The following is a 25,678-nucleotide window of genomic DNA, read 5'->3' on the forward strand; positions in this document are numbered from 1 at the left end:
GCTCTCCTGAGACAAGTCACTTGAAACAAAGTTCCATTATCTTCAAGAGAATTAGCTGCAATTATCCTTATAACAGAGCAAGCCACATAAAGCAGATAAAAAATTGTAAAGTATATAACAGAAAGTTCGGAATATTGACGTAGTCAATTGTAAGAGTACTTTAAAAAGTAATTGAACCTTCTTATTGCTTTTTAGTGAGTGTAACCGCTTTGAACCCAAAGGATAACAAAGGATAATATAAGGTTTTTCCTTATATTTTTAACACTTTTTCTGTGTGTGTGTGCTTGTTAAATTAAAGAGCATTAAAAGTTGATTCAGTGTTGAAAGAAATTGTATCAGAATCAATTTTGACCTGAAAATCAAGAAGAAATAGAATAGTCACCATAGAACTTGTAAGCTTCAAATGATATACAATCTCTGATAAACATAAATCTTTTCGCCTTTCTTTTTACACTTACCTATAATGTTCACTTTATGTTTATAGACATCCGCATATCTTTGTTCATTCCACTCGCTCCAAAGACAAATGAAAAATCACGAACGAATAATTATTATGAACTGATATCGAGATTGAACTTGCAATCAACCTTCTTTTACTAGGATCGCGCAGTGACACTTAAAAGATTATACTATTTCACGTCCGTCAGTTACGGTACGTGATAAGGAGAGGCCGCAGTGGCTCAGTTGAGGACCGTTTAGCTCTGGTGCATAGGGTTCTTGTTCGATCCCAGCTTGCGACAAGTGAGTTTTGTGGTGTACAAATACCGAGTATGTGGGCTTTCTCGGGGTCTTAAGTTTCCTCCGTTTCTTTCATTCCACCAATTCCTTCATATCCCATTATCATCGTCTTCTTTAGTCTTGCCAGCATAATCATGGATTTTCTTTTCTTTTCTTTTTTGCTACATGATAACTCTCCAAGGATAGGTATAGCAATTATCTATTCGAATTCGTTAATGGAGTTCATCTGTTAACATTTCAACAAAAAAAAAAAAAAAAAAAAAAAAACTCAATTTTACGTCCCACAATTATGCCGGCTAGGCTAAAGGCAGGGGCGGCTCTAGGATAGTTTATACCCTAGGCTAAAAACATATCTACGCCTCCATAATCTCCTTCTTCCCCAAACCTAAACCGAAATGAATCCTTGTTATCCCTGACATTTTCATCACATCATCACATTGTTACCATTTGTTTAAGCATTCAATGAAATAAAAGATACCCCAATGTCTCTGTCTGTTGTATTAATAAGTAATCTATAAGCCAATTATTTAAAAAAAAAATTATTGCTGTGGCATTTGGAATAAAGTCCATGTCAGTTGTTACCTGATTATATAAATTTGGTTCTCTACGAAAGGAGGACCTTTGAATAATCAATAATCTAGGGTGGGAAAGGAGAACAGATGGGTATTTGGTGCTACACAGGCAAGAATGTGAAGGGATAACTCTTGAAGTAAGGCTTCAGAATTTGTTTCCATTGACTACCTTATGCAATTAGTAACTTTAGGTCAGTGACATTTCTGCGAGCATCCGGAGTCTGGACATTGGCGCAAATCTGTCTTCAACATTGGGGGGACGGGTAAGACCGTTCCCATATATATATATATACAGATGGTGATCAGAAAAATGGAAACACCTGTAGTTAGCAACACGTCAGATGTATGGGTTGGCAGTGCTGTCGTGGCGCCCGCAGCGCCGGACCGCTGGTGGTGGTGTGTTAGGTCGGTCTCCATACTACGTCAGGCGCAGTGGAACAGCAGTGTCCAGTGGCTGCAGCAGACGGAGGTAGTGTAAAATGGGAGACCTCTCAGATTTTCAGAGAGGGCAAATTGTTGGTGCGCGGTTATGTGGAGTGTGTGTGACGCAGTGGCTACTGTGTTAGGTGTGTCGCGTGGGACAGCGTCGAAGGTGATGACGGCCTACACAACACAGGGGAAAACCACATCGGGGAAGCGGAACAGTGGGCGGAAGAAAATCATGAGTGACAGGTCACGCCGGGTATTAAAGCGCATTGTCACGCAGAACTGTCGTGCCATTGCGGAGCAAGTGCCGGAGGAACTCAATCAGCACCTCCCTCACCCGGTTTCGACAATCACAGTCCGCCGCGAATTACACGACATGAACTTACGGGGTCGTGTTGCACGGGCCAAACCGCTCATCAGGGACCATAACGCTTTCGCACGCCGCAAATGGTGCCGCGACCATGTAACTTGGACCGTTGAGGACTGGAAACGTGTGATATGGTCGGTTGAGTCATCCTTCACGCTATTCCCAACCACGGGCCGTGTTTATGTGTGGAGAACGCCCAAAGAAGCTTATGATCTGCAGTGTTTCCGCCCAACTGTGAAACATGGCGGCGGCTCGGTGATGCTGTGGGCCGCCATAACATGGTTTTCGTTGGGTCCTCTGGTCACACTTAGCGGACGAATCACTGCCAACGATTATGTCGCAATTTTAGGAGACCACTTTCATCCTATGGTCCGGATGTTGTTCCCGGACAATGACGCCATCTTCTAGGATGATAATGCACCCATTCACACAGCTGGCGTTGTTGCAGCGTGGTTTGAGGAACATCGGGATGAAGTTCAACACTTCCCCTGGCCCGCCTAATCCCCAGATCTCAACATAATTGAACATCTGTGGTCCGTCTTGAAAACACGACTCCGGCGACGATTTCCATCTCCATCCTCTCTCACAGAACTGGCCGACGCCCAGCACGAGGAATGGTGTAAAATTCCATTTGCTACCATTCACGACCTCTATGCCTCCATCCCACGTCGCATCAAGGCTGTTCTTAAGGCGAAAGGTGGCCGGACACCATATTAATCTGGTAAGTTGCAAATTCGTTCAGGTGTTTCCATTTTTCTGATCACCATGCGATGTTCAAAATATTTATGAAGTAGTAAAAAACAATGCTGTGAAGGATCAGAGGAGCATAATTGTCTTCAGTGGCGTATTTAGGAGGCTATCAGGCTCAAGCTCCCCCCGAAATAAATTTGTTAGTTTTTCGCATTCCACGTACAACAATAATCCTTCTTACCATTTCTAAGAATGTCATTGACTTTCCATTTTCTTATGCTCTTTGTTCAGAAATAATACTGTATTTGTCAAATTTCATTCCATGTAAGAACTGCGTTTTTTTTTGTTCTTTCTTTCGTCCTTTCTACTTTTCGTCTGTTTCTTTTTCTTGACGTCACTTTCTTTCGCCTATCATACTTTATCGACCGTTGTCAGCTGTGATTCAAGTCGGCTGACATCAGTAACACCAAAACTAAGAGGAGTTGATAAGCGAAACTGGTGTTCTACACCAACTTGCGCGGATATCAACACGACAGAACTTTAGTTATTATAACAAAGGAAAAATTATAGTTTAGTTATTTTTAAAAGAAGAAAATATTTGAATTAAAGAAAATCAAAACGGGGGAATAATTAGCCCGGGAAATTAAGAAGGCCAAGAGAATGCTTCCTTTTTCTTGTATGAATAGAATAAAGGGTTAGATTCCCTCCTTAATTTTTGTATTATATCATATAGGATTTATTGGTCTGCAATTCTTGCCATTATAACTTCAATTTGTGCATAAATTAAAATATATTTTATTCGTGAACTCAGATGGGCAATTGCCCACTTCCTTCCTTGTGTTGGGCATAGCCCCTCGAAACAAAATTCTAAATACGCCATTGGTTGTCTTCAACATTGGCAGGTGGGCAGATTTGATTCTTATTCTAGAGAAGGGAGATGAAACTCATATTATGGTAAATTAATCTGATCAATTGTTGTAGAGTATATTGTATATTAGGCGAAGCAGTAGTACATATCAGTATTATAAATCACGGCCGTGAACATATTCTGAAATCTGAATACATGCTTATTTATAATTGGTATGTTTCTAATTAGGCATCCACAAAGATCCACGTTAAAATTGTTTTATAATATAAATAATGACTTCCCCAAAACTATGAAGAAAGAATACCAATTATGTATGACGCAACAATACTCTTTGAGCAAAATGATGCTGACGCATGTCATATATTCTTTACTTAACAGATATAACCATAAGATTATGGAGAAAAATATTCCAGCAATTGAATTCCTTTCCTTGCTTACGAAACATCCTCGCTCACAAGAAAAATTGGGACATGCGGTAATACGTAGGAACAAACCATGGTTCGAACTAGCAGAGAAGAGAAAACAGGCAAAATTACGAGGGCTACAAAATCCGAATGCAATAACTACACAAAATTTCGTAGACATCAGGCGGGAAACTTCCAAAACTTTTATAATGAAGAAACGCGATTTTTTGAAAGCAAAAATTTAGGAACTTGAAGATAATAGTAAAAATAAAAACATTCGGGACATGTATAAAGGGATCAACGAATTTAAGAAAGGCTATCAACCTCGTGCTTATATTGAAGAAAGCTGAAGGAACAGTTCTCACTGATACAGATAGCATTTTAAATAGATGGAAAGATTTCTTTGACGATTTGCTTAACAAGCAGCCAAAAACTAATGTACGTCTAGAAAGGGAGATACATACCTCAGAACCGTATATTCCAGAACCCAACCGAATAGAAGTAGAAATCGCTATAAAGAAATCAAAGAAACACAAATCTCCGAGTGTAAACGAAATTCCAGCTGATTTAATTTTAGCTGAAGACGAAAAATTGTGGAACCAGATACACAAACTCATTCTCCTTATCTACAACAAGGAAGAATTGCTACAAGAGTGAAGAGAATCAATCATTGTTCCAATCTACAAGAAAGGCCACAAAACTGACTGTAATAATTATCGAGGCCTCTCTCTTCTGTCACCATCCTATAAAATCCTTTCAAACATTCTATTAGCAAGGTTGACCCCATACGCAGATAAAATTATTGGAGATTATCAGTGTGGATTTAGACGAAATCGATCAACTATTGACCAAATATTTACCATTCGCCAAATACTCGAAACGAAGTGAGAATACAGTAGCCCGGTATATCATCTATTCATTGATTTTAGGAAGGCTTACGACTCGGCTAGGAGAGAAACATTATATAACGTTCTTACAGAATTTGGAATACCGAGAAAGCTAATTAGATTAATTAAGACATGTTTAAATGAATCCCAAAGTAAAGTCCGGGTAGGAAAATTTTTGTCCACAAGCTTTCACGTTGAGAATGGCCTGAAACAAGGAGATGCGTTGTCGACAGTATTATTCAACTTTGTCTTGGAATACGCTATAACGAAAACCAAAGATAGCAACCAGGACCTAGAGCTGAACGGTGTTCACCAGATTATGGCGTACGCTGATGATGTAAATTTAATAGGGAGTGATAGAAGAATAGGAAGAAATGCAGAGATCTTATTAAACGCTTGTAGGGATATGGGTTTAGAAGTAAATGCAGAGAAAACTAAATACATGGAAATGCGTCGGGACCGTAACACGGCAAATTGATAAAGTGCATGCTTTCAAATATCTAGGATCAATATTAACAGCCGAAAATCATATTCACGAAGAAATTAAATGTCGACTAAAAACAGGGAATTCGTGTTATTATTCAGTTCAAAATCTCTTGTCGTCGCGAATTCTGTCGAAGAATTTGAAACTTAAAATATATAAAACGATAATCATACCTGTTGTTCCGTATAGTTTCGAAACATGGTCGCTTACTCCGAGGGAAGAACATAGACTAAAAGTATTTGAGAACAAGATGCTCAGACGAATATTCGGACCTAAGGGGAACAGGAATGGGGAATGGCGGAAACTTCATAACGAGGAACTACATATATTATACGGCTTACCAAACATTGTTAGGGTCATCAAATCTAGGAGGCTTAGGTGGGCAGGAAGAAAGTAGGAACGCTTTCAAAGTGTTAGCGGTAAGACCAATCGGAAAACGACCATTAGGAACACCTAAGCGCAGATGGGAAGACAATATTAAGATGGATCTCGCAAAAATAGGAATACAAAGTAGAAACTGGATCCAGTTGGCTAAGGATAGAAGTCAGTGGGGAGCTTTTGTGAACGTGGAATTGAGCCTCCGGGTTCCATAGGCTATAGAGTTAGTTTACGAAGCATGAGTAGACGCCTAGATTGATACTACAAATAGATTAAATGCGCATTTACTGAAAAGATGGGTTCTATTGACTTTGGATAATCTATATACTCTTCGTGTGCTAGGGCCTAGGGGAGAGGAGGAGATAAGATTTTATATCAGGTTACATCACGCACAGTCGCACGCCTTCATTTTCACTAAAAATGGAAAAGCCAGGAGAAACAAATTTCATCTCACTTTCCTTTGTGGCAGTCGGACAAAAATCATCACTTATCTACAAAAAGCACTTTTCAAATCGGATTATTAGGAAAGCCTCCAGTTCCAATGCTAGTGGGGACATGTCTCCTCATTTCCCCGGAATTTGTGCCCGTACCTACAGCTGAGAGAACTTTCCAGCATGAGGAGAGGGCCATATCCTCCACTGGCATTTATGTCCAAGTAGCGGAAGTGGAATTAATACATATTGATGAGACTACTAAACGCACTACAGCACGAAGTTCAGTTTGAAAGACTACAGAATACGATTCTTTTTTAAAAAATGGAAATGCCAAGAGAAATCAATTTCACCTTACATTCCTTACGTATCTAGAAAAGATACAGAATTCTCAGAATTTCTGCTAGTGGTCAGGGAAATTTCTTTTTTCTTTTTCTTTTTACCAGAATTTTTCGTCATCGCTTCTCTTCAATACCAAACATATTATTTCAAAAAGTTTCCTACTGCTCCTTTAACTTGTCATTTGGATCAGACAGTACTTGACGGAATAATAAAAACAAAAAGTTATTTGGGAAGAAAGTTGTTAATATTTGACTCAACAGAGAAAGGAACACAGATATTGTAAAATATTTTACAACATATTATTGGATATGTACTTTTTATAATAGTTGAGGTCATGGTGAAAGGAAAATTGTTATATTTCAATGAACAGACGAAGGAATATAGATATTGTAAATTTTTTCCATATTTTTTCAATACTCGAGATTTCTTCAAAGTTTGTTAGTAAAATACTTACTAACATATCCTCGTTTAATTGTCCTAATAAACCAACAGGCTATATGTTGCCAGTAAAACAGTTTAGATTGAACGAGCCCCTGGTGTAAAAACCACAGTATTTCATGTCACGCCCCCCCCCCCCCCCACCACACACACACACACACTTCATTACGAAATCCTGACTAAACGAACCAATGTAGTAAAATAGTTTGGAATGATCAAGCCCCTGGTATGATAACCATAGTATTTTATGTCACGGACCACTCCCACCCATTACGAAATCCTGGCTACGTGTCTGCTGGAAGCATATCCTGTTCATGCTATAGAAGCGAGTTTATTGATGTAATGGTCCGTTGGAGGTTTTCTAAATTTAAAGTAAAATTGAGATTGAATATCTCTGGTAAATAATAATACTCCATTGAGAAACTGAGTGACTTGTTGGTAAGCCTCTTCTGATATGGACGCAAATGGTCTGATTTTCTTGACATAACTTACAGGGTATGTCATAGACGCTGTATGTAAGTTGCTCCAAGGAAGTGAATAATTATTGTTGCTGTCCATATGTAGCGCGTTGATTTAATGCCGAAGGGAAAAATGCTTAGATTGTAATTTTGTTAGTTGCCAATTTGAAGAGCTGTGTGAAAAATGAGAATCTGCTTTTAAGATGTTTAAAGGTAGATGTTGTCTTGTTTTTCTTCTGTTCCGCCCTCTTTTCCTTTTTTTTTTTTTTTTTTCAATTTGAAAGGAAATAAGTATTGCTTTACACTGAAACAGATGTTTGTAGTGAACTCTGTTCACTAAGATTGAGTTAGTTGATTGTCTGCTTCCTTCTTATTCGTGTGCTGGCTTGTGTCCAATAGCTGATGGATGTTAAGGATTTAACTTTCATTGTTTTGTGTCTCTCTCTCTCTTCGTTTCTAGTAGTTTGATTTTTAAAAATTTTCTTAATTAAATTCTTTCAGCCGGTCCACACACATGTCCTGGATTCTATTTATAAAGTAATCTAGTAATTTGACACGATATATGTTTGGACTAATTTTAGCAAGTATAGCGGCTGGGCATTAATAATGCTTTGATCATGTTTCTGCTATTTTTTTCCTGAAAGACGGAAAGTTAACTAATTCTTTCTGGTTCTTTGTGAATTCAATTTGGTATGATTTTATATATATATATATATATATATATATCAAAATATACCTTGTTAAATTACTCTGTACCGTTTCTCTGATAACTCTCTTTGAACTTGAATTTGAGGTGTAGTTTCTAGTTAACAATCAGTGAAGGTCTTGGCTGCAAAAGTGACGTAGGGCACTAAATATAACTAATGTAATTGTTCGTTTTCTACGTAAAAGGGTAGAGCCTAATATTTTCAAATATTTCTTCTTGTACCACGCTGCTTTTAATGTGTTTTTTGATGGCTTCAAAAGCTAAAACACAAACGCGTCGTGGGAACACTCGAAGTGACAGTGAAAGAATTACAGAAATAACGAAAAAAAAAAAAAAAAAAAGACTGTTAGCCATCATAGTTTATTTCTAGGTATGATATCGCTGCTACTACAATCTGTCTCTCTCTTTTTTTTTTTCTTTCTAGATTTAAAATATAAATTACGTACCGGTATCAAATTTGCGACTTAAAATTACTTTTTTTTAATAAAGTATAGTAGTGTACAAGCAACCAAATTACGGCGACATACAGTAATATTATCGTTTGGTTCCAACCCTGCCTGCTGTAAAAATACAGGGAAAATGAGTTGATTTTGAGTTTAATATATCCCTTTCAGCAGCGAGGCTATATGAGACGGGACCTACTGATTAACGTGGAATCCGAACAACACTTGCTCTCACCAGGAATCGAATCCGGCTCCAGGGAAAATGAGTCAGACCTTAGAGAATTCGTAAAAATCTACTTTTTTTAAACTTACTTTCTGGAAGGCATTCTAGATTTTTGTGACCGGAAGCGTACAATTTCTCTTAAATTTAAACTATTAAATGTGATGATTTTTACATTATAGGATTTCGCGACATACTGGTTGAGAACCACTGTTGTAGTTGATACAAACTCTCTTAACTTATGGCAAGTAATCTACTAATGATGGCAAAACAATTATTATGATGATGTACGTCAAGTCACATGCTTCACTTATTAAATAAATATTTCTGTCACTGATGTCCTTTTGTGTCTGCTCTATTTGAAGGGTAAGGGGAAAAACAAGGAATGTCCATGTGTGAGCTTTGTCCTATCTGTTGATGACTCTTGCTACTATTTGACTGCATACGCCATGCATGCCTAGATGTAGAAGTGTGCATCTAAAAAGGGCAAAAGATTTGACTAACCCTATTCATTTTGTACGCAGTTTTCAACATTAAAACGCCGTTTTCTCGAAAATGCAGTTTTGTGACATTCCTTCTTTTTCCCCTTACCCTTCACTTGTGAGGTCTATAACTGCATTCTTGAATGTATCTTAATCATTACAAACTACAGGTTTACACTTAAAATTACTAGAAAAACAAATACCGTATTTGTATCATGGATCAGACGCATCACATTTTCTATATTGAATTGTGAAGGGAAAAAATTCACTGCATAGTATCAAGGTTTTAAAAAGTACGTATAAAGTGATATTTTACTGAGGAACATATACGGAATTAGCAATGCTTAGCTAGCATTGAACCGCAGGCGAATCCAGAGAAAATCATACACACTGTGAAACGGTGAATAAAGAGATCGTATCCAAACTGTATTTGCTGTCACTGACCTGTACGCCAACGGGAAGCAAGGAAGACCTCAAACACGGGATCGCGAAAACTTATTGAAATTTAAATAACTCAATTCTCATGAAGGCGCATCTCATTTTTGAAGAAAAAAAAAGTACGTCTTATTTGCAGGCAAATACGGTATTGTGATCCAAAGAAACAAATAGTAAAAAAAATCCCAGAATTTTATTTCATCATCATGTTACTGTTACACTGTTCAAGGTCACGCCACATTATTTAAAATTCATTCTGATCATCTCTCTTATTCTAATCTACAGTAATTATCTTTGCTGTGACGCAATCTCTGAATAATCCCCCACATAATACTTGGTATCCACTGGAATGAGAAGGAAATACCTGTACAATAAAGGACGAAAATGGGCAACACGCTTACCTTTCTAAATGTTAGATATGTAGATGCTTTGTGGTTATTCGTTGTTTATTGAAACTTAACATCTCTTTTCAGTACCGGGGCTGGAGGAAGAACTGTGCTTCACCTACTGTTTAAAGTGAAATCTGAACCGGCATGCTTCCAATGCTCTCTCCTCGGGAATCGAACACGAGACCCCAGCACCAAAGATGCGCGCGCTAGCCACTAGACGAGCTAGAAAGGCCTGTGCTTGCTCGTATTATCTTACTTGTCAAAAAAAAAGGCTATTAATCTTGACTTCAAAGCAACTGTCAATATTAAAATTTGCAGTTTATCAATTCCATGATGTTCCAGCCAGAAAGTTTTCTGGTCGAGTGAACGTCTTGTTACTTGGGTGAATTCAACACAAAAGACTCGCATAGAAATTTTGTTTTTAAGCTGGCGTTAGTTAGTTTAAAAAAAAAAAAAAAAAAAAAAAAAAAAAAAAAAAAAAAGCTTTCTGCCTGACATATTAAAATGGTATTTCTTTCTGGCCTTTTATTGAGCAGCACATGGGAAATACTTTAAGGGATGCTTAAAAAGATTATACGCATTAGACTAATTTACTTCAAAATCAGATTAGCAGCCATCTGAAAAATCAACTTACGCTGCTCGTTGCAGACCCAATTCGAACACTGAAGGTAAGTATTTCATTACATAGGAGCATAATAACTTGGAAAATATTTGATATGAAGGTGAATGAAATCTTTACTTTCAACGTCTCAGGATTATATCCCATATGCTAAAGAAGGCGACTCTTAGTTTTGACAATATCATGTAAATATCAGACCAACCGTAATATTAAAGCAAACGTACTGTGAAATTTGTAGAATGGGAATGAAACTAATGGGCCGGAGGTCGAAACCAAGGACCCGGCCACGCCGGTCCGATAACTCTTAAGCAGCCCCATGATTTTACTCTTGATGTTAGTATTCAGCCAATTTAGATCACACTAATTGCACATCTTCCTGTGCTTGAACAACCGAGTGACTATTTTCCAATACATACATATATATATAGTATATGGATATATACTTAAAAAAACGGGAAGAATTTTTCGCTGCTACATTACTATAAATTTGTGGTTTCTACGACAAAATTCGCCCATTTCCTTCGCATTATTGCACAAAAGAATCGAAAGGTTATCACATACCATTTCTTTTAATGAAGTTTTGTACCTTGTAAAAATACTAGTCACTCATGAAATTTCACGAGTGATAAAATATTTATGAAAATATATTTCTTAAACATATAGCAGCAATATTCCTCCAGACAAAAGCTCAGCCACAAAAAGTACAAAAATTTGTCACAATTGACAGAATCTAGGAAACTAATTTTTCTTCAAAAAAACAGGTACAAAAATATACTTTTATAAAAGACCTTCTCGTAGGCTTGTGTGATCACAGCATCAACAGTTAGTACTCCACAGTAACGCATTTTACTTTCAAGTATTCATTAAGGGCTTCTTCACCTGAAGAAAAGAAAGAAAAATTAGCAAAGTCAAGTTAAACGTGCACACACTTACATGTTGTTTAGTTTTGAAAATGAACACACTGCAAACATTAAATATAGACAATTAACTTTGCATCATTTAGCCATTTAATAAAAAGTTATTGGCATTTAATACGTTCATCACAATTTTGTATGAAGACATTCGTTCCAAGAGTTCTGATACTTTACATTTGTTCCTTCTCTGCATTTTTGACAACCAGAAATTAAAAGAAGTGGATAGAAACGAATATTTAAGAAAGAGGATCTGGCTTGTTAACGGAGTGTAGACAGGACGGAATGGAAGAAACAAAAGAATAGTACAGAGCATATACGACCGCATGACAAGTGTGGCAAGCGCAACTGCACCTACCTAACACTTTTTATTTTAGTTTATTTTTTAATAAAGAGGATTTTCGTAAAATTTCATACTTCTAAAGTATTTCTTTCAAACGAACGAACTATTTATCTAGGAATTATCCAATTATCGATATTTTAATCAAGTTTGAAACCTTGTTTATACATAAATCAATTTTACCTTGTACTCAAATGACGCCGCAGCCACACTTATGTTACCATAGTCCTGTGTCCACTTACGATCGAGAGAGAAGTCTAATCGTGTATCATTGTCGGCGGGCCATTTATGATTTTAAAAAGGATGTATATATTCTTTTCCTTTAAACCCTTCACTTATGAGACAAATGTCGTCCCATAGTTTTAAAAATAATTTTAATATCTTTTGTTATACATGATAATGCCTTAATGTTAACTGGAGAGGAAAGTGAAAAAATATAAATATCTTCATATTATGTAAATACTACATTACAGTACTATTTTATATACATTTTAAAACAGGTCAAGAATTCGGAGACATTTAAATGAACTGGCAATATTGTATTCTTGTATGTATTTCATTATTCCTTTCTGCTCTAGAAACTTTGGCATGGAAAAAAAAATCTCATTGGATATGTACTTTTCTGTCTCTATCAAGCTCGATTTAATAATCATACAGTAATCAGTATTACAATTACCTCATCTCTCTCTCCGTGGAGTTGATTTTCCAACAGCGACTGAAAATATGTACGACGTGGAATCAAAAACAATTCTGAGACAAGTAAGATGCCAAAAGATGACAGCACAATGTCGCACGCAATCAGTATGCCAAGAGATCGCACTGTCTGCATCGGTAGCTGTCCAAGCTCGTTCTACTGTGACCACATGTGTTGCCACTTTTGTGATTGCAACATGAACAAAGAGCGCCCGGATTCTAACATGAAATTTTGTGTAAAACTCGGCAAATTTGCCCACCGAGACGTTGTACCTGTAGCAACAATTTTACGGCGATGCTGCCATGAGTCGTGCACAGTGTTTTGAGTGGCACACGCACTTAGAGAGTGGAAGAATATCACTGGAAGACTGTGAGATATCAAGAAAACCTGCAACGATCTCAACACCGGAATATGTCGAAATCATTCGGCAACTTGTGCATAAGGATCGTCGGAGAACAATCCACAACACTGCTCCAACTGTCATCGACGACGGTGACGGAACTTGAGTGTATGGGTATGATCCTGTGACCAACCGACAGTCTTCTTAGTGGACGAGACCATCATCTTCATTACTGAAAAAGACGAGGCAGGTTAGCAATTCAACCAAGTGTACACTCATTGTCTTTTTCGATATACGCGGGAATTCTGCATCAAAAATTCGTCCCCAGCGGTCAGACCATCAACAGCTAGTTATACTGCTACGTACTAACATGGCTGAGGGAGGACGTTCTGCGAAAGCTACTACAGATATGGCGCGCCAAGCACTGAATGTCTCATGCACTCTGTCACCGATCTCACTTTACACGCGAGTTTATCGCAGGAAACAGGACCTAGCTTCCGCACATATCGTACTCTCTAGATCTGACAGTGCGATTCGCACAAGGTGCTTGACATGCTTCGGAAAATGGAGTTCCATGACATATTCTAGAAGTAGTAAGAACGTTGAGAACGCTGTATTGCTGTGCAAGGGGACTAGCACAGTGAAGCTGACAGTATGTACACCCGTGTTCAAAATTATTGTCGCATGTCTATAAATATGTTGTTGCAGGAATATAATTTGATAACGAATTCGCCCGGTATTTCTTATAATGTTAGTATGTGTTTAATCGGCAAAGACATGTATGTAGAAAATTTCATGTCAAAAGAGCAGTAAATAAGAACAATAAAACGAAAATAGAACTTTCTTGTCCATTTAGCAACATTTTGTTTTACTCATTCTAATTTTCGTATTTATAATTCTTTTCCTATGAAATTTACCACAAATATACATTTCCCGATTATACACATAGTATCAGTATTAAAAGTGCCCTGTAAAAATCATCGTCAAATCATATTCTTACAAGAAGACAGTTACAGATATGCGACAGTAATTTTGGACATGAGTGTACATGTGTGGACATGAGTATAAATAAAATCGACGGTATTTGCAGCTACCTCGTATCTGAAAAACAAAACACTACTTTACAAAAGAAAGAAAAGTTTGAAAAAGTTGGAGATTAGATGAAAGTCAGCGACTTTTCTGATGGAGAAACCAATTACGATGACAAACTGACCTTTCCATCAAAAAAAGTCACTGACTTTTAACTAATCTCCAACCTTTTCAAACGTTTTATTTCTTTATTTTATTTTATTTTATTTTATTTTTTAAAGATACGAGGTAGCTGCAAAGTACCGTCGAAATAGTTTCTTGTCAACAGAGTTAGTCTCAAAACCTTTTGATACCACCTCGTACAGTTACGAAAAGAGGGATATATGTGATGCGGAAAACTAAAAGGGACCATTTGTCGCAAAAATTAGTTTTACAGGAGAGCCAAATAAATGAAGAAAGTCAATTTTTGACATCAATGCTTTTTTTTTTTTTTTTCAAAAACTTTAACCTTGGAAAACTTTAACCTTGTTTCTCTCACAACAACTCTTTTACGTTTTGAAGGAGGACGAGAATGCTAATGATGATGGAATTATTATTATTTCCCGATTTTAGGAGCATCCTGCCAGTCTGATGTGTAGGAGGACTATCCAACAAAGACTACCTCCACTCTTCAATTCTTCACCTTGCCATCGATTCCTTGGCTTTGTCTGGTGATCGTTTTCCTTTCTTCTCATTTTTATGTGTATGTATTTCCAATTCTGTACATTTATCTCAAGCATCAGGTTGCCTTTGTACAGCTCACAGATGACGAGAAGAACCCTAGCAGAAGTAGTGTGACGTAGGTATGGGCTCGCCCACTTTTCGCACGGGGGTTTCAAATGACACCACGAAATAGCACACAGATAATTACCCGGAGTAGCAGACGACATCTAAGTATAGACCACACCTCAAAAACCGAAAATGGACTTGACCGTGTCGTTGACCTTTCCCCGGTTTTAGGGTTCTTCTCGTCATCTGTGAGCTGTACCACTACTTCGGTTTCTCCTCAAAATTATTACATCGTCTTGCAATATAAAGATCTTTCTATCCCTCTGTTTTTCTTTTACTTTTCTAATAACAAATAGGCAGGCTATTCCCATACTGTAAACGAACAGGGTGATCGAATAAGTAAGTCGGTGTGGAACTGATTGAAATTCATATTATAGGTAGTTTATTAACTTTTTCTTTGCTTTTAATACGTATAAAGACACTTGTCAATTGAATGAAAACGCCTGAAAGAGAGTAACTTAACAGACTAACATGGCGTTGGACCACATTTGGTCCTCAGAATAGCTTCGATGCGACATGACTTGAACATAAAGGGCGAAAATGGTAGTAAGTAAGTGGAATATTACACCCAATCCGTGCGCAATGCATCACTGAGTTCCGTGAGAGAGAATGGAGCGGAAATCTATGCCGGATTTGTGTCTCCAAAACGGTCCACAAATATTCAATTATGTTTGGGGGGGATTTGGGTGGGCTAGGGGAGGTGTTCTTCAATTTTATCCCGATGTTCCTCAAACCACACCGGAACAGCTCCAGCTATTGAATGGACGCATTACGATCATGGAATATAGAGTAGGATGCAAATGGTCCCCTAAAAATGCGGCATAATAATGGCCAGTGACACGACCGGTAAGCGTCAGCAGAGGACCCACTGAAAAACAGTATATTGCGGTCGACAATATCAAAGATGCCGCCATGTTTCACGTCATAGTTGTTGGAATTTTCCTCAGGCCAAAAGTACCCAGTGTTTTCTGAGTAAAATTTTCATTTAAAAACCACAATACCTCCTGCCTCCAAAAGATTGCAAGGTTCAACACGCACTCCTAATATCACGTGCTGGCTGTAAACATACTTCAGACAACAGTTACGAAGACGACGACGTCAACCATCGCGAACGATCGGTAAGTGACGTAGGTTCAAGTAGTGAGCAACATTTCTGGACAAAAGGAGCTGGAACACCGCAGAAGGCATCAATCTCCATCGATTGATTTTCTATAACTCTCTAGGACGCCTAGTCTCTGAGAGTTCTTTATTCTCCTCTCTAAGACGCCTGGTCATTGACAGACACCTATCCTACACTCTCTAGGACGCCCGGTCTCTGAGAGTTCCTTCTTACTAGGACGCATGGTCTCTGAGAGTTCCTTCTTACTAGGACGCATGGTCTCTGAGAGTTCTTTCTTATTACGACGCCTGGTCTCTGCGAGTTCCTTCTTACTAGAACGTCTGGTCTCTGAGAGTTCCTTCTTACTAGGACGCATGGTTCCTTAGAGTTCTTTCTTACTAGGACGCCTGGTCTCTGAAAGTTCTTTCTTACTAGGACGCCTGGTCTCTGAGAGTTCCTTCTTACTAGGACGTCTGGTCTCTGAGAGTTCCTTCTTACTAGGACGCCGAGTCTCTAAGAGTTCCTTCTTACTAAGGTGCCTGGTCTCTGCAAGCAGTTAACCGCTCCCTAGGACGCTTGATCTCTGGATTTTATCCCCCTTTTAAAGACGCCTGGTCACTAAAAGGCACCTACCTACATCTTGGCCGCAAGAGCCTTTGTACCTATCGCCCTAAGACGCTTGGTCACTGGGCTCCTACAGATTCACCAACAAACCACCAAGATATCTAGAGAAACTTATATTTTACCTCTAATATTTACTACGATTGAAACTTTTGTAACAAAAGTTAATGGGAAAGTCCAAATTCCCGTATACCATCTTTTAGCTCTACTCTAAACGACAGAATTTTACAGTATACTTCAGACTTTGGGTTAAAGAAAACAACCTTACTGCGATTATAATTACTTCTTTCACTCGTGTTTCCCAGTACACGCCTAGTTTCAGAATTAACTTAAAATACGTACTATCTCAATTTCTTCTCATAAATCGAACTAGCTATGTAATGTCTTAAAATTTTGTCATAAACTTGAAATGATCACAAAATACTAACTAAATTCGTGTCATGATTAAAAAAACCTTTACCAAATTGTAGTAGTCAGAATACCTCTGTGCGAACTTGCTCCCACTTGATTAGCCAGAATAAAATTTTCAAGTGCGAAAAATACATACAGAAAGGAAATCTTTGATAACAATATTATAAAAATCAGTGAGTTAACACTGACCAACTTACCAAGATCTTTACCGAAACCTGATTGTTTGAAACCACCGAATGGTGCAGCTACATCAGTTTTGTTGTAGGTATTAACGAATACTGTTCCTGCGTCTATTTTCTCCGATACGTACATCGCTTTGTTGATATCTTTTGTAAAAACTCCGGAAGCCAATCCGAACTCTGTGTTGTTGGCACGTTTCAACACTCCGTCAATATCCCTGTGGACATAAAACGCAAATTTAAGTACTCTTAAGAAATATAAAGCTAAAGTTTCAGTAAAAAAAAAAAAAAAAAAAAAAAAAAAAAAAAAAAAAAAAAAGTATTTTTACGACACTACTGTTAAGGCTGAGAACTGCTGATATTGAATCTTGAAAAATTTTTTGATCTAAGCGCCACAATAATAAAATTATAGTTATTGGTGTTAAAAGTACAAACATACTTTAGCATACTGGCTATCCCTCAAAAATAACAATAACTGAAGCCAGTAGTAAGTGAAACTTTACGAAGAAGCAATGTATGTTTTATGTCCATATCTGTCTTGTATTTGAGCACTGCAATACAATTGTCCCCTGTTCTAGATTATCAAAATCCTCTAATCACGTCAAACTTCAAACTGAATTGGAAATTTTGAACTTTACAAGGAACCTGTTTTTAATCCATCCATGCACATAAAAATTACAACTACTAGCACGTAAAAATTTGAAATAATAACGTCAATAAAAGTAGTCGCGCCAGATGTCATGGAACCACTTTGCGCCTGGATCTTTCAAGCCATCTAGATTTATATATATATATATATATATATATATATATATATATATATGTGTGTGTGTGTGTGTGTGTGTGTTTCTTTTAACAAAGGACTTTTATCATTCTACTCACAGGTTTCGAATACTATTTATACATCCGAGCTTTCGACTGTCGCCTGTGGTCTTGGTCACGCAGAATAAAAACAAGATTAAGAAAATAAAAATACACGGAAAAATAAGAGATGTGCTAGAAACACTGTCAAAACCCTAGATCACACGTCCAATTATCGAGACGTGGATTCGCAATATGGAAAAGTTAATTTGCGCATTCTTTTGTTCATTGGTAAAAGATTGACGCCATGTTGGTATTTTTATTGTTATGCTAATATTGTGCAAATTTTATAATTACTGCCTCCCATTCGTCACTACGTCCCAGTATTTCCAGCACTGCTCTACCCAGGTCTATTTCTTTTATTTTTTTCCCCTGATGTTCCTATTTTTCTTACTCCTGCTTCTATTCTCAATGACTATGGCTTCAGGTGAAGGTCGAAAACTCAGAAGTGAAAGTAGCATTCAGAAACTGCATAAACCAGTAAGTAGAATGATATTTAGAATTCTTGAGCGTGTCATTGAGATGTCTATAAAAGGACTTTTAGTTGGCTATTTATGTATGGGGATATATATATCGAGAAATGGACGCCAGATCTCTGGTAGATCGAGACTAAAATTAATCAGAATTAAATCTATCTTTATCGAACAACCAGAAGTAACTAAATAGCACGCACGGTAAACAGAAAGATTATAAAAAGTATACTATACCAATAAGACAAAAGTGTAGCTTTAATTCATGCGAAAAGAAAACGAAAAACCTAACTCACCCATCAGCAAATTTAGATATCACCATAATAGGTCCGAAGGATTCTTCTTTAGCAACGAACATATGGTCCTCAACATTTGTGAAAATTGTTGGTTCAAAAAATAATCCTGGCCTGTCCACGCGCTTCCCACCATACACAAGCGTTGCACCCTCACGGACGCCTTGCTGACAGTATTCCAACAGTTTGTCAAGATGTGCTTTATGATTCTGTGGGCCATGGTGTGTACTTCTATTTAATGGATCTCCAATTACCTAAGAATATGAAAATAAGCAGAATAATATATAGCTCTAGTGAGTCGAACACGTCAGTTGATCTTACTATTATGTAGTAATTACTGTATTGCTATTTTATATTACTACATTTCACTTCTGCAACAAATTTTTATGACGTCGCTACATTATAAGATCTACAAGAAATTGCTGACTTTTAAGTTGCGATGTGCTTTTGATAATCATCATGCATTAGACTACATTCTAAGGAAATTAATTGTTTTTAGACACAAATTAAAGATTTCACAATCTAAACATGTTAAGAAAACGTAATGAAAAGCAACACCTGCATCCTCCTTCCCAACAATATACTTCGTCAAATATTCTGCCTACATCTATACTGGAATGCTGCCACATAGTTACAAACACAATAACTATCTCATTAATTTTAAAATGGTTTATTGGGAATGGAAAATGAAAATGAAAATAATGCTAATTAAAGAGACTCAAGGATTATGTCGTTCTGATCAAAACATTAAATAAATACAATTTAATAATACGTGGAGGAACCGAAAACTCACCATTTTCTTCGTCTCTTCAACTACTCTCTTAACAAAATCATCATGAATTGATGATTCCACAAACAAACGTCCTGCCGCTATGCAGTTCTCTCCCTTGTTGAAGAATACGCCGCTCATACCCTATTATAAAAATAATAATAATAATAAAAATTAAAACAGAATTTAGTATATAAACAATCTCTGGTTTGCTGTAAGATAGTTATATCTATATGCTATCTCAATGTACTCGCCTCTCTGCAAACTAGTTGGTAGTATTTAAAAAAATATATAATAAATTATTGTCTTTAGATTTAATTCTAAAAAACATAGAAAGATTTTAAAAGAGCCGGTGATAAGAAAGATGAAAGTAAGACAACTGACCGACATTACTGGAATAAAATCACAGACAATATCAGAATATAATTAATCTTATAACGCACTGAAAACCTGGTCATCTTGAACAATTCAACTCCCAAACTATGTGAATTTACTGTGGACATCGTGTCTATGGCCTTTTCGGTTTTCTCCCACATTGTCATTTCACAAATTCTTTCAATCATTCACCGTCATTACTAATCCTTATCCTTTAGCCTAAAGAATATAATTGTGAGACGTTTAAGATTTCTTTTTATTTTTTTTTTATAACAATTTACTTTTAGTCTTGTAGTCAGTGTTACCTGTGCCGGTTCTTAGACATATGTATCTGTTGAAATCACCTTAAATTAATGACTATATTGGCGCTTAATATGAATAAATGCTTTTCAGCTGCGAGGCTATATGAGCCGTGGACCTATTGAATAACATGGAATCCGAGCCACATGAGCTCCCGTCGTGAGTTGAAGCCAGGTCTCCCACGCCAATGGCACGGACGCTGAACCGCTTAGCCACGAATGAGCTTTTAAGTTCAAAGAAATAGGTACTGGTTCAAATTAGTGCTGTTCTAAGTTTACATATATGGCTACATACTGCTCAAACTTAACTCTTTGAATAGATATTTTGTTTAGTTCTGTATTACTTTACATTTTCTTTTAACGTGAATTGTGCTTTCTTAATTTGCAATTTCTGATCTGTTACAGTTGAGTTCTTTGTCTGTTCCTTTAACGGTTTCAATATTCTTTCTCACATCCGGTTATATTTCTTGGCTTCGCTTTGCTACTTTAGCATTTTCTACTCACCGAATGTGGCAAAATGGAAGAGAAAATAATGACGAACCTGTTATTTCAGAATACTGAGCACGCCCTCCTGGTACAGTCCGCAGCAAAAAAACCTGCAACATGAGCATGTAAGTTTATTGTGAAACTACGCCCAAAAGCCCAGGAAATCAACATAACGTCTAGTGGCACGAATCACGTCAGGAGAAACATCGGCGTCCTGCCCTGCACACTTATTTTGGGGCAAAAGACTTCGTCGTTTCACAATAAACTTACATGCTCATGTTGCAGGATTTTTACTGCGGACTGTACCATTTCGAACAAGTTATACAAGACTCTAACAAAAGAAATCAAATCCATCGAGTTTTTTTGTATGTCAGTCTTAAAACCACCGTGAACAACGTGAAGACTACACGAACCAAGTTCAAGAAGTCGTGCAGCATCTGTACAAGGGTGGTACAACGTTCCTCTTTAATTAGCCTTAAAAGTGTCAAGTTTATGTTTGGCCCATCCATTGAAATTTGCAGAAGCTTAGATTACTTAAGCGACTGCAATACATTCTGTAAACCATGTACTACGTCTGTAGCTGCACTATAATCCATAAAAACAGAATTCAAATATTTGGTCTAGGAATTAATTCGTGCGGGTGGACAAGAGATGGTGCAACGAACGGAGCGTCCCACAGTTCCGTGTATCCACACATGTGTTGCAAACCCCTGTCATCGCGTATCGTTCGTAGTATAGGGCAGTGGATTAAAGCGTCAACAACACCAGTTTGTAGTTAAGTGAACATGGCGCAATTTGTGCCTGATAAAGTGTTTTTGCGGGTTGTCCTGCTGCATTACTTTAACATGCAGAAAAGTGCGACTGAAAGTCATCGTACTTTGGTGGAAGTGTATGGTGACCATGCTCTAGCTGAGCGAACGTGTCAGAAGTGGTTTGCACGGTTTAGAAGTGGTGATTTTGGCTTGGCAGACCAAGAGCGAGCTGGACAGCCAAAAAAATTTCAAGACGAAGAATTGACAGCATTGCTCGAGCAGGATTCGTGTCAAACGCAGGAACAACTTGCAGCAGCATTAGGCGTTGATCAAACAACAGTCTCCAAACGCTTGAAAGCCATGGGAATGATTCAAAAGATGTCACATTGGGTTCCACATGAATTGAAAGACAGAGACGTTGAAAGACGAAAAACCATTTGCGAATTGCTGCTTCAACGACAGAGCAGAAAGGGGTTTCTGCATCGAATTATTACGGGTGATGAGAAGTGGATCCATTACGAGAACCCTAAACGAAAAAAGGCCTGGGTGAAACCAGGTGAACCAGGTCCATCACAACCAAAACGAGATATTCACTGTGCAAAGGTTATGCTGTGCATATGGTGGGATATGAAAGGTGTGGTGCTGCAACCGGGTGAAACTATGAATGGAGAACGTTATCGACGACAATTAATGCGTTTGAAGCAAGCTCTGGCCAGAACACGACCAGAATGGGAGAACAGACATGATAAACTTATTGTTCAACATGATAACGCTCGCCCACATGTCGCAAAACCGGTCAAAAACTATTTAGAAAATGTCGGATGGGAAGTTTTACCCCACCCGCCGTATTCACCAGACGTTGCTCCTTCGGACTACTACTTGTTCGATTGCATGAACAACGATTTGATTGGACAGCGGTTTACTTCTTCAGAAGATATCGAAACATGGGTCTCTGACTGGATCGCTTCCAAGGATGAGGACTTCTTTCGCCACGGAATCCGTACATTGCCTGACAGATGGGCGAAAGTGGTGGCTAGCGATGGACAATATTTTTCTTAAGGTATTTATGTATTTTGTGTTTGTACTACAGCTTCAATGTGTGCGTACCAACCGCACGAATTAATTCCTAGACCAAATACCATGTTCTGACTGTTGTTGCTGTCATCCCAGAAGTATACTCTCACATCCATTTGAGTACTTTGCGCAACAGGATTTAAACTTTCATCAAATCCAACGACATAATGTTCGCATTCTTGCAACAAGGATTTAAGTTCATGTTGAAAATATGGACACAATCCAAACACGATGATACATGACATTTTGTCCTTGTGCAATTTCATGTCAATAGCAATTGCACTCTCTGGAAACATTCTAGTAAAAAAGAACAACACTATTTTTAGCACTGCGTAAAGAGTTGTGATTCATCACTGCGTTTATACACCACAAAATCTCTGCCTGTGTAACACTATCCTTCTCTTTCTATTTGTCTAGAGTCGAAGTACTAGTTGGAGAGCGTGTTTCACTTGATGAACATGTAAGAGGATCGGTGCTGGTGCCAGGTACGTCTACATGCGATGCTGACACAGGAACAACGGGTGAACTTTCTTAGGGTTTTGTTGGGAAATGATATGTCATTGTAAAAGTCTTGTCGAGTTGCTGCAAGATTTTAACAGTTATCCGCCAGATTTTCAAAAGTACACCCTCTTTCAAAAAGAATATACGTATTTCGAACGCATATATTTATTGAACTTTAAGACATACGAATATGAAATTTTACACACATATTTACGAACCTATCAAGTTCAAATTACAGTTCAAAGTTCAAACTACAATATGTTCAATATGTTCTCCATCAGCGACACGAACAATATCACATTGATAATCAAATTCCTCCCATACTCGGCTAGCATGTCCTGCGTCACTGATGTTATGGCAGATCGAATCCGGTGCTTCAACTCTTCCAAGTTCTGTGGGAGTGGTGGTACATAAACGTTGTCTGTAACGAAACCCCACAGGAACAAGTCACAGGGTGGCAAATCCGGTGGCCGTGGAGGCCAGCTGAGACATGCTAAGTCGCCAGCTCCTTGACGACCAATCCAACGGTTCGGTAGAGTTTCATTCCGAAATTCACGCACTTGGCGACTCCAGTGAGGGATTCCGTTTTGTTGAAAAATGAAGTTGTCTTCGTGCAGCCTCGGAAACAATCAGTTTTGTAACATAGCGAGATACTGCTGACTGTTAATCGTGTTTCCATTAAAGAAGAATGAGCCGTAAACAGATGATCGGGATATCGCACAAAACACACTGACTTTGGGCGAATCTCGTACATGTTCAATGACTGCATGTGGGTTCTGTAGGTCCCAAATTCGAACATTTTGTTTGTTTACCTGACCACTAACACGGAAAATCGCTTCATCACTGAACACGATGCGTTGTGCAAGTGTCATCATTGTCAATAGCATCCAGAATCTCGTTACAAAATGTCACACGTTTGCGTTTGTCATCAGGACGCAGAGCTTGTAACAGCTGTAACTTGTACGGCTTCATAACCAACCGATGTCTCAAAACACGCCAAATTATTGTTGTCGGCACTTGTAACTCCTGACTGGCACGACGAGTTGATTTTGAAGGACTACGTTGGAAAACAGTTTGAATTCGTGCAACATTTTCTTCAGAAACACGAGGGCGGCCAGAACTTTCCTTTACATATACATCCTGTATCTACAAACTGTCGATACCATCTGCGAATGTTCCACCCATTCGGAGGATCAATTTGGTACCTCAACCTGAAACGTCTTTGCACTGTAATCACGGAATTGCTCTTCACAAACTTGAGAACACAAAATGGTTTCTGCTGCGGAGTAGCCATTTTAAACATATGACGGTTACCAAGCAAAACAAAAGACAACTAACATCTAGAGGCTATTAATATGAACTAGAGTATGTATTCCTTTCTCCAATAGCCGAGCCGAGGCGCAGCGATCAATAGTTTGGACAAAATAATTCTTCGTAATACGTATATTCTTTTTGAAACAGGGTGTATTATTATTATTATTATTATTATTATTTAAAAAACTCGAATCCTAAGATTATTATAGACAGATGTTATATTTTACGAATGGAAATTATGTTTAATAAAACAAACTTACCTGTCTCCTTCATCATAGACAACCATTTTCAATCTAACATATACTACAAACAAATGACTGACGAGTTGCGTTCTAAACAAAAGAATGGCGAAATGCGATTTTGTGAATGATTATATTGGAATTTTCAAATCTAAATGCGGTGTCACAAAGTGTTCACCTCAAGTAAATAAGCACAATAATTGTCAAAAACGTAAATTTAAATTTCTCGACTTTTTTCGCGAATTCCCGACAAATTCCCGATTTCCCGACCAAATTTTAATTTAAGACGAACTCCCGAATTTCCCGACTGCTAGACACCCTGTTTCTACAAGTACGGAAGTACGTCTAAATTTGTTCGTAAGTGGTTTTCGCGCTCATGCATATCTATTTATTTCTTCATTTAGTTCCATGACCCAGCTTTAATTTTACTGGTCTGTATTGCTAGTTCATGAGATACGAGAATATTCTTAACGTTAAAAGAAATTGGAATGCTGAGTAGGAATCAAGCCAACAATATCATAAACACTAATACATAATCTACGTTTTTACATATATATATAAAAAACCAAGAGTGGGCGTGAATAACATCGCACACTGTTAACAATATTTAGCACAATTAATAAAAGGTACGTGCAACAGCATTAAATTTTGGTTCTAATTCCTTCAAATAAATCATGTTGTGCTGCAGTTATTAAAGGAATATTTTCTTGTGAAATACGAACTAAATTTTAATTTCTATGAAATATGACCAAAATCGCTTGAATCATTTTTGAGAAAATAATCTAAAAAAAAACACTCGACCCCAAGAGTAAACTATCCCTTATGAATTTTTTCGTAAGAAATAATTTACATAGCGTTACAGGGGTATTAATGAACTATTTTTAAAGTATGAACAAAATTGCCTAAGTCATTTTCGAGAAAATCATTAAAAAAAAATCACCCCCAAGAATAAAGCTCCCTATTGTTTTTTTTTTCAATTTAACTCTTGTGGTTAGATACTACCACTAAATTATCAT

At 37.6% G+C, this 25,678-nt stretch overlaps 1 protein-coding gene across 3 annotated transcripts in view; it reads right to left on the minus strand.

The window, feature by feature from the left end:
• Positions 1-10,620: 10,620 nt before the first annotated feature.
• Positions 10,621-25,678, minus strand: part of LOC145684676 (cytosolic 10-formyltetrahydrofolate dehydrogenase) — a 65,480-nt gene continuing 50,422 nt past the window's right edge. For all 3 annotated transcript variants that reach the window (XM_081757063.1, XM_081757068.1, XM_081757074.1), the window contains 4 exons: positions 19,647-19,766; positions 18,857-19,107; positions 17,248-17,447; positions 10,621-11,656 (listed from right to left, as the gene is read on the minus strand). In XM_081757063.1, coding sequence (XP_081613189.1) covers positions 11,601-11,656; positions 17,248-17,447; positions 18,857-19,107; positions 19,647-19,766 — 627 coding nt within the window. In that variant the 3' untranslated portion in view covers positions 10,621-11,600. The remainder of the gene's footprint in view (positions 11,657-17,247; positions 17,448-18,856; positions 19,108-19,646; positions 19,767-25,678) is intronic.

Source organism: Thermobia domestica, chromosome 1, assembly GCF_964235325.1.
Source record: "Thermobia domestica chromosome 1, izTheDome1.hap1.1, whole genome shotgun sequence".
NCBI classification, from domain to species: Eukaryota; Metazoa; Arthropoda; class Insecta; order Zygentoma; family Lepismatidae; genus Thermobia; species Thermobia domestica.